The sequence below is a fragment of the Diabrotica undecimpunctata genome, chromosome 6 (assembly GCF_040954645.1).
Source record: "Diabrotica undecimpunctata isolate CICGRU chromosome 6, icDiaUnde3, whole genome shotgun sequence".
Taxonomy (NCBI): domain Eukaryota; kingdom Metazoa; phylum Arthropoda; class Insecta; order Coleoptera; family Chrysomelidae; genus Diabrotica; species Diabrotica undecimpunctata.
Genome location: NC_092808.1, coordinates 35,931,945 through 35,942,306, shown reverse-complemented (window position 1 = coordinate 35,942,306; position 10,362 = coordinate 35,931,945). Strand labels below are relative to the sequence as shown.

Sequence of the window (10,362 nt, the reverse complement as noted above, 5' to 3'; positions counted from 1 at the left end):
TCTACCTTGAACCTGCAGCTCATGTATCCAGTACGGGTTTTCTTCAGCCCAATAATGCATATTATGCAGATTACCACCACAGCACTATTAAACGTAGCCTCGTCTATCCACAAAATCTTTGACATGATATGCGGTTGTTCTTCTAGCAGACCGAACATCCAATTGCAGTAATCCAGCCTTGCATCAAAATCTCTCTCATGTAAAGCTTGGTGGAGAACTACATGATAAGGATGCAGTCTAAAAAACAGAACAACAAATATTGGTGAAAAAGAAACCACTATATTTACTAAAACTCAAAAAATCTTGAAAAATCCACAATTGTTTCACAGGATAAATCGTGCATAAGTATTTTTAAAAAACGGATAAAAGGATAAAAACGCCGTGTTGCCGTTTTTATCGGAATATTAAAATAGCAGTTGAATCAAAAGTTTAAAGGGAATTCCAAGTTTCTGACCTAAACGTTCACTTTATAATATGAAAAACCAACCTGTGATGTTTTAAGATTCTTAGAACAGTAGTTTTGTACGTTTTAAATGTACGTTCAAACGAAGTACCTCTACTACGTCGTTTAAAACAAGAACGATGAAAACTACTAGTTTCTCTTAATCTTTTTGCCTTTCTTTCAAATACTTCTTTGCCATAATGTCTCCTGTCAGGATATCTTACAAAATATATACGTGAGGCAATAGCGGCATTTTGGTGACATTCGAAATAAACTCCAATCATATCATACAATTCTGCATTTGATATACTCATCACGAATTACTAGTACTGATAATTAATTACTAATATTACCAATATTAATATCTATTGAAAAAAGTGCAATCTTCAATTCGAATTATAATATAACACTTCTCAACAATGTTTTGACTGCTGTCAAAAAATAAACAATATGAACTCCTCGTCAAATTCATTGTCGTAGCCTACTTAGTTTCGAAAGAACTATTTTTAATCATATGAAATAAAAATGGTCAAAATAGGTATCAACATTAAGATTCTTCTGCTATAAAAATATTTTAAAGTACCTACTGACTTATTTTTTAAATTAATTTATAATACAGGGTGAGTCAATGCTAAACTTACTTATGTTTATGCGTTTCCAATAAATAGGTGTTTCCATTAAACATTTTGAAGCAAAACAAATTTTAATTTTTTTTATTACATCATTCTTCTTACACCTACTTTTGACATCTTTAAGAGCAACATTCCAAATTAATTGAAAAAGACGACCAATGTGTGCTTCTAGTCATGACTAGACGGCACCAAACACTTTCCTTAACCCAGACCACAGCAACCAAACTCAGAGTGGCCTAAAGAAAAATGGAACCATCGTTACTCGGACTTACTTTCAGATACAGCTTTAGAAACGAGGAAATAAGAAGAATGACAGGCATCACAGATGTCATAGAGCGCATAGCATGGTTAAAGTGCAACTGGACGGGCCATGAGGCTAGAGTAAATGACAGGTGGTGGACCCAAAAGATTACAGTGTGGAGATCACTAGCAGACAAAAAAAGCAGAGGTAGACCACCGACACCGAAAGCTTAAAACTGACAGAACTGAAAGAAATTATGCGATACCTATGTTGAACTTTGGCCGTAAAAAGCTCGATAATCATGACTAGATAAGAGAGAAAGTTTCTCCATCTTTATTTACATAGCGGAAACTTTACCAAATATATGCCAGTTCTTCGTATCTAATTAGTTTCTTATAAAGTGTGCGCATTTTTATATCTAGGATATAAAAACAGTGTCAAACACATATGATTTTTTACGAATGTCAATTTTTACATACCTAGGATGTACAATGAACGAAGAATGAGATCACTCTAAGGAAATAAAATGCCAAATCGAAACAGCTGGAGCCGTATTTATTAAAAAATGATGACTTTACTACGTAGCAAAGATCTAAGCTTACTCAAAAGACGCCTAAATTCATATTATATTTACTCTGTTTTATTGTACGAAGTCGAGGAGTGGACTATTTCGGAAGCCATGGAGAAGAAAATACAGGCTTGTGAAGATGTGGATATACCGACGAACTCTCAGAATTTCATGGACTGCAAGAGTTACCAACGAAGAAGTACTCAGAAGAATGAATTGTCAACTTGACCTGTTGAAAACGGTCATGATATGGTGATAACAGTAAAATGTTGAACATCACAATATTTTTCACACATTACACATTACTAAACAAAGGAAAATATGAGTTAGTTTAGGTTGTAATCCAAGGAAATATTAAGGCAAAAGAAATCTAGGAAGATGAAGAATTTTCTGGCTTAGAACATAGTAAATAAAGTTCGTATTATCTTGACGGTGACCAACGTTCGGAACGGATAGAGCGCTTTAAGAAGACGAAGATCTCGGATATTTAATACTTATTTGACAATAATTAATAAAAAGGTTAAAATTTTAAAATTTGTATCTGAATTACAATACAAAGATGTGGCTGCCGTTAAAATATTCATGAAGGTTATAATAGTATTTTATAATATAAAAAGAAAGTTTAAAAAAACTTTAAGACAAATGATGACAAACATTTTCTATTGCCTACCCAGAAATCATTTATAAACACTTAACGAAAAGTGTAATTTTTCAATGAAGTAATAAACGTTTTCAAATTAAGTTAAAAATATAAAAGCGGGTAAATATGCATTACCCCTCATTAAACTGTAGTGTCACAAACAAGACAACATGCAGAAATTTGTGATCTTCGTCTTCGTCGCAACCGTTGGCTTCTGTGCTGCTGCGTATACTCAAAAATACTCCTACATCAATCTACACGATGTTCTACATAACACAAGATTGTTGAAAAGATATATAGACTGTTTATTAGATGTACCATTCACCTGCACCAAAGATGGAGATTATTTGCGAGGTAAGATTAATAGTTTTGTTACGTTTCTGTTTTTTTTTCTTAAATTACTTATACATTTTATACATATATTTAAATAGTACCAAAGACATAATTTCTCACAAAATAACACTCCATAGATTCCTATAATATTCAGCTTTTTTTTTGTTGTACATACTTGTATTTAATTGAGACGATTTTTTTCAATTCGATAATTTACATCATTTATAGCTGACTGCTTCTTTATAGTCTTGTACGGTATCCAAAAGCGGTGATGTAACTTTCAACTAAAGATTCCAATTTGGTCTTTAGGGCATGTTGACAAATCTACCCTACATTTTGGTAAAAAATAAGGTCTTTTAGGTTTGGAAAAATCATTGCAAGGCATTTCGCACATCTTTATTACCCTACCATAGTTGCCTGGTTAACATTTTAATTACTGAACAAGTTCAAAATTTTCTTTTCTACAACTCCTATAACTTTATAGTTTTTCATTCTGGCATCTTTTCTAACTTTTCTTATCAATTTGTTCATATCACTAATTCCTTTTAATTATTTTTTTTTTATTAAGTGATCTCACCATTTGTTTTTTTCTTATATTAGATCCTTCGTTTTTTTTCCTGACCTTAAACCATTTTTTTCTATCAATTTTGAGTAATATATATATATTGTTGATTTTATGTATGCTTTAGTGATGTTATTTTATATATACCTTTTGATCTATAATCCATTGCTTTGTTTTTTTCTCAGATAAAGCAATGCTTCACTCAGAATGTAGTCCTTTGTGTTGAAGTATCCTCACTGGATAATTTGCCAAGTCAAAACATGGAAAAGTATAATCGTACACTTATATTTTTGTTGGTTTTCAATATCTTTTGTATTTCCAATTCATTATTTATTTTTATCTCAGGCCGAGTAAGCAGGTGGTCGCTAATATCCACCTAGTTGAATACACTGACTTTTCGTCATAATTCGTTTCTTTCTTTAGGGGCATTCGTAAAACATGTCTCAACCAACTCTCTGTGCTCTGATTTTCTACTTTATTTTGGGTCTCTTATAAATCTTCATTAGCTGCTTGTTTGTTCTTCTGCGCCATTTTCCATTAATCTCCTTTATAACCAAAAACTTTTCTCAGGATCTTCCTTTCCCAAATCTCTAAATTTTTTTCCTTTTGATTTTTCAAGTTTCACATCAATACAATACTGTTGGTCTCACTATTGCTTCTAAATTCGAATCTTGGCTGTCCTGGACCCGTTTTTTGCCTTCAACAATGCCTTTAATGATTCTACTGCTTTGCAGCCTTTCAACAGTTTCTTATCTATTTCTCACTCTTCGCCTTACCTATTTTTACCTAACTGTTACTCCAAGATTCTCAAATTCTGTTACCTTCTCAAATTTACCCATACTCTGCCTCATACGTATTCAAAGTGATCCAGTTATTTTCTTTTACATTTTCCCCTCTCCTATATTTACTTGAATTTTTTCTTGATTTATAGTGAGGCCATATTTTCTAGCATAATAGTATTATTAAGTCCTATTCTTGAACGTGGCGCAAATACCATGTCATCTGCAAAAGCTATACATTAATGTTTTTTAATGCATTACGATGTAATTAGTTAATTACTAATAATATAGTCTCAATCAGCAACACAAAAAAATATAATTACTCTAACAGAACTAATTATAATATAAAATGTTTATTTTTTTTGGCAAGTAAATATTGGGACATTGCACGAATATTTATTTTTAAAACAGAGTAGCATCGCCCTTAGACTTTATAGCTGCTCGAATTCGGTAGGCATTTACGATTACTCTACTTAAGATCTGCACTGTTGAAAGGTAAATTAATTGTAAATCTGCTCTATTTTGGCTTTAAATTCATGTGATGTGCGTTGTGGGTTATTCGTTGGAGTCTGTTTCATTTTATGCTATACTGTTTCAATGACATTTAAGTCGGGACTGTTATATGACCAAGAAAGGACATTTGTGGCTTTCAAACTAGATGATCGTGGTACTGGTCGTATGACATATCGTAGCATTTGCGGTAGTCCCAATAAACTAAAAGCATCTTTACCCTGAAACTGGCATACAATCCCAAATCAAAATTTACTTTTTACGGTCCGTTTCAAACAGTCTTTGAATAACTCGTTCGTGGTAATCATCAACACATATGTCGAATTTTGATTCTTTACTAAAAATGACTTGGAACCCATCTTCTACCGACTAATAAAGCTTAGATTTTGCCCACATGGGCCCGGTTTGGTTTTGTTTTACTGTTAACAGTGGCTTTGTCTTTGGTTAGGAGAAAATATTTTAAAATATATTAAATTAAACATTAATAGGTTATGTAGGTTGTAGAAAACAATATCAATTAAATTTTCGATGTTCTTCTCGTCTAAAATTGATTCTTCAGTTGGTCTGTCCGATGTACAATTTGTCACAGTCCCCACATGGAATCTTGTATACTCCTTGATTTTCTAACGATATTTTTGTTTTGGAAGATGGTAAAATGGTTGAGATTTTTCTGTCGGTATTAAATATCGTTTCTATTTTGTGTTTTCTTAGCACTCTCCCTATTTTTCTCTGTTGTAATAATAGTCTCCCGTTTTATACCGCTGTCGCGGCTTTGGGAGTATAGCAGGGTAGTCTGCTATATCTAGGGCCTACGGTATACAAGGAAGGTAACATGGCCAGTGCTACGCTTCAACCGTCTATTATTACCCCTGGTTTTACCCAAGGTACTCATTTTTATTCAGGCTGAGTCGACCTGGGGCCTATAGACATTTTTAAAATGTCTAGATGTTCTTGCCGGCGGTGGGATTCGAACCCCGGACCACCTGCTTGCGAGGCAAACATCCTACCGCTTGCGCTACGCCGGCCCTCTGTTGTACCCCTTACATATGTCAGAATGGCTTATGCAATCGGTTTTTCCTTTTCTATTGGATCCTTAATTCTTTTTTGAGCATTATGAGCATTTTTAATGGTGTATGTTGAAAAGCCGTTTTTTCTTAGAGCGGTTTCCACATTATGCATTTCTTTATTTTTATGTTCTTCATCTGTCAGTCTTTCGGATCGTGCCATCAGGGTTTTAATGACTAAATGTAATTGTGCAGGATAGTGATGTGAATTGGCATGTAGGTATCTGTCGGTATATGTGAGTTTTCGGTATACTGTGTGTCCTATGTGCCCGTCTTCCTTCTTTGTTATCAACTTTTAAAAATCAATTTAAAAATCAATTTAAAAATGGTAGTTGTTCGTTTTCTTTCAGTTCCATAGTAAACTGGATTTTATGGTGTATATAATTGATATGTTCTAAAAATACATGTAGTTTTTCTTCTCCATGTGTCTAGATTATAAAAGTGTCATCCACGTACCTAAGTAATGTATGTAACCAGTACCTTATAGATGGAATATATATATATATATATATATATATATATATATATATATATATATATATATATATATATATATATATAAGCGGTTTGTCAAAATAACGTTTGATATTTTCTATTCTTCTTTTTCCAAGATGGGATCAAGAATTCTTAATTCTACGTGAATGTTTTCTAGGCAGATTTTTAACTTAACCAAATATAACTAGCCATAGAACATTTTCTGACTTCAAATCAAAATAACACCACTACTTATTGTCCGAAAACGTTTGATGTAAAAAAATATATTTATTTTTGTCACTATCGCATAAAATGCTGTAATGATTAAGCCGAACGTAAATTCTTATTTTCATCAGAGAAGTCGTAAAAGGTACTAAGCAGAATTAAGTTTTTTAACTTTTACAAAGATTATTAGTACTTAAAACAGTTTTTAATTGTCAGATATTTTGTCTTTATACGGGCAATATATGCCGTAAATTATTGAATTGATTAATTATCTCCATTGTCAAAGTTACTGCACCAACCAGCCACTGCCATATGAAAGTAACTGAAGTTACTAAGTATATACAGCTTTTATTCTCGTATAAATGTCCATTGGATGAAAATCGTCAACTGCCAGTAGCTGAATAACACACGCATATTATTTTTTGAGATGTCATTGAGGACCTCAATATGAATACTTACAATCAAACTAAATGCTAAAATTTTAACATACACGTTATTATTAATACTTCAACAAAAAGCTCATCGTTTTAAACCAAATACTCGGTATACCAATATATAATACGAAATAATATTGTTAGTATGGTAATAAAATCATCGATGTTCTGATCAAACATAGCTCCTTTGAACAGTTCTTGTATACTTTCAGTGCATTAATACTGTGGTGTGTGAAGATGCAGGTGTGTTTGTCCTTACATCCCGTTCTGATGCCTTTGTCTCGCGCACCAGTCATAGGTCGCTGGTTTTTCCCTTGGGGAACAAGTTTTGTTCGTAGGGAAATAGGTTCACTTTTCTACACTTTTTTGAAGGACCAACCAGAAAACTGGGACAAATGAAAGTTTCGCAAATAACGTTTTAACACGTCTATTTAAACAATTACAACTACGTATTTTGGACGCCGATAACTTGCCTACGACAGCTGATTTACGAAATTGAATCGTCTTGAATTTACGTGCAAAAAAGAACTAGAGAACTTGTCAGTGATGCGATAGACACGAGTTGAGTAAAATTATTAATAGTTCGACTGTGTTTAACTTTCTAAAGTGCGACTAGCGCGAACAGCAGCTTCGAGCTCACCCAACGCTGGATTCGAACTGATCTCAACTCGCCCCCTTAAATAACACTGGGCCCATAACGGATTCTTAAAATAAGTCTTTACGCTGACGATACGGCAATAGCTGTTAGCTGGAGAAATCCAAATCATGCAGCTAATCATCTGCAGAGAGCACTCAACAGATTCGTAAGATGGTGCATCAAATGGAAAATAGCCATAAACCCAGATAAAACACAGGCTGTAATGTTTAGTCACAGAAAAAGTGTACCGAATCAAGAACTAACAATTGGAAACACCCCAGTACAATGGACAAATGAGGCTAAATACCTAGGAGTGTTACTCGATAAAAAGCTTACATTTACGCAGCACATAAATCAGCAAACGTATAGAGCCAAAGCGCTGAAAAGTCAGCTCTCATCGCTAATTGGCAGAAGAAGCAAGTTAAGGTTCAAAACCAAAATCAGGATGGCGAATAGCATTATCCTACCAGTCCTCTCGTATGCCTCCGCTGCGTGGGGACACACCTGTAAAACTAACAGGAAGTAAATACAAACAGCGCAAAATCAATTAATAAGAGACGCCCTGAATCTGCCAAGATATGTACCTCTGAGAAATTTATACAGAGACTCAGGACAAACAAGGATCCTACACACAATGGACAAAAAGGCATACGAACTTTTCAATGGACTAAACAACCACCCAAGTAGCATGTTGAGAGAGCTGACTAACTACAACGCAAACACCAGGACGGTACACAGAAGACCTAAACAGCAAATAGCCGGATATAGGGTCCCAAACCAATAAATGAAGAATGAGATGGTCGCAAAGGCGTCTAAATAAAAGAATGCAGACATCAGAAAACAACCACCAAAAAAATCCTTCTCTTTTAGGACTCTGGCGAGAGGATACAGGTGCCAAGGCACTTAGATAAGGACACTATACACGGGGGTGTGTGGAGGCCGTATACACCCTGCAATGCACACCCCAACCCACCCACACAATTTAGCATGTATGAAATAAAAGGGTAAGAATTGTGCCGGCATTTTAAAGTCCCAACGCCAAAGAAGACCCCACAAAAAAAAACGGTTGTTTTCTCTTAAATTCAGTTAGTTTTTAGTCAATTTTATCATTAAACGTTTTAACGTAAAATCACTTTAATTTTCCATATAGAAGACCCTTCAGGCCTTCTATATACCGCTGATGCGGAATAGGCCCTTAAGGCGGATCAAGTGATACTGATCCTCTCGCGACACCCGAGCACTGAGGTCATGTGCGGCAAGCATGGGCTCAGTGGCCGGACCCACATCGGACACCCAGCCGGCGAGGAGAACAAAATTTATTTTTGCCAAATCGGCGGCTGAGTGATCATGCACACACTCTTTCCGAACATGAAGTCGACAGCTTAGGCTGTCGACTCCATGGACGGAACACACGCTACTTTTTCTTTTTTGTTTTAGGGACTCAAGTCCCGAAGTGCAGTTAGAGTAAAATCTATAGAGTCAGTAAAGTAATTAGGGAGAAAAGCCTAGATGTGGCTACCCCTACAGTTAGGTGGCATAACCACAATAATTAAAAACGGGAGTTGTCTCATTACCCAAGGCAACTCTAGTAACTTTCAAGATCATAAGCCTCCTCACGTATGTCACACGATGAGGAGGGGTGGTGGAAAAACCTGGGGGTCAGATAGGTACCACTTCGACTAGCGAAGTGAGACCGGTTTGATCTTCGGACATGTGGATCCCATGCCTAGTATGGTATACACATGTTCCTAGAGGTTGGGTTGATCGCTTAGCGTGATTGTGTGTGTGTGTGTGTGTGTGTGGATTCTTAAAATTAAAAAATCGCCTTTTGACCCTCGACGTATATGAAGGATCTGTTTACATTTCGCAATCTTCAACTCTACTTTCATTGGTAAAATTACCTGAGCAGGTTATTTTTCAACTTGCTTTGCTGTTGGGATTTTTGAACGACTCAAACCGATAATTTGGAAATTACTAATGATCGTTTCATTGTTATGATTCTTTGACGACTTCAGAAGCTTATATCTAGAAAGTTCTTTTCAATACAAGCTATCGGCGCCCGTAAATATTAATAAATGGTACAAGAGAATATTACTAATCTAAACCTTAAAACTAAGTGTGATATGATAATATGATACAAAATGGAATAAAAATATTAAATGTTGTTGCTACGCAACATGTGGTTACTACATTTTGTTATCTTTTTCATTTTTCAGAGGTCCTTCCCGGTGCATTCAAGGAGAACTGCGCAGAATGTAATGCAACTCAAAAAGAAAATGCTCTTAAGGTTATAGCTTACCTTATCAAACATCATCAGGATTGGTGGAAGTTAATCGACAAGAAATTTAACGCCGACCGAAGTGTATTTGTGACAAGCAATATGGGCAAAATTAAATACTATCAAGTACATGAAATTTAACCAAGCAATACTTTAGAATCTAATTTATTTATTTGCTAGAAATTTTAAATATTAATAAAGCATTATAACCAGTTATAACATTTTTGTTTATAATCCCCAAGAGAGATATTGCAGTTCTTGTGATTCTTTTTGTAGCAGAGTCTATCAGTATTATATTTAATTGTTAGTAGAACCGATACAAAAGGTATTTTTTCATAATAGTTATTTGAAAACTTTTGTAGTTTTTTGATAGTTTATTATTTCCAGTAATTCCGATTTTTACTAAATTTTTAGTAACATAAAATATATATGTGCGTCCATAAAGTAACGCATTAATTTATTATTAGCTAAAAAAACAACAGTATTAGAAATTCCCGAAACAGGTCGATTTTTAATTTTAATTCACTATTTTTTTAAATTATA

The 10,362-nt window shown here is 34.4% G+C and overlaps 1 protein-coding gene across 1 annotated transcript; it reads left to right on the top strand.

The window, feature by feature from the left end:
- Positions 1-2,658: 2,658 nt before the first annotated feature.
- On the top strand, positions 2,659-10,038 carry LOC140442632 (allergen Tha p 1-like). Its single transcript, XM_072533638.1, has 2 exons — positions 2,659-2,877; positions 9,758-10,038. Exons 1-2 carry the CDS (start codon positions 2,694-2,696, stop codon positions 9,958-9,960), a joined length of 387 nt encoding a protein of 128 aa, XP_072389739.1. The 5' UTR covers positions 2,659-2,693; the 3' UTR covers positions 9,961-10,038.
- Positions 10,039-10,362: the final 324 nt, after the last annotated feature.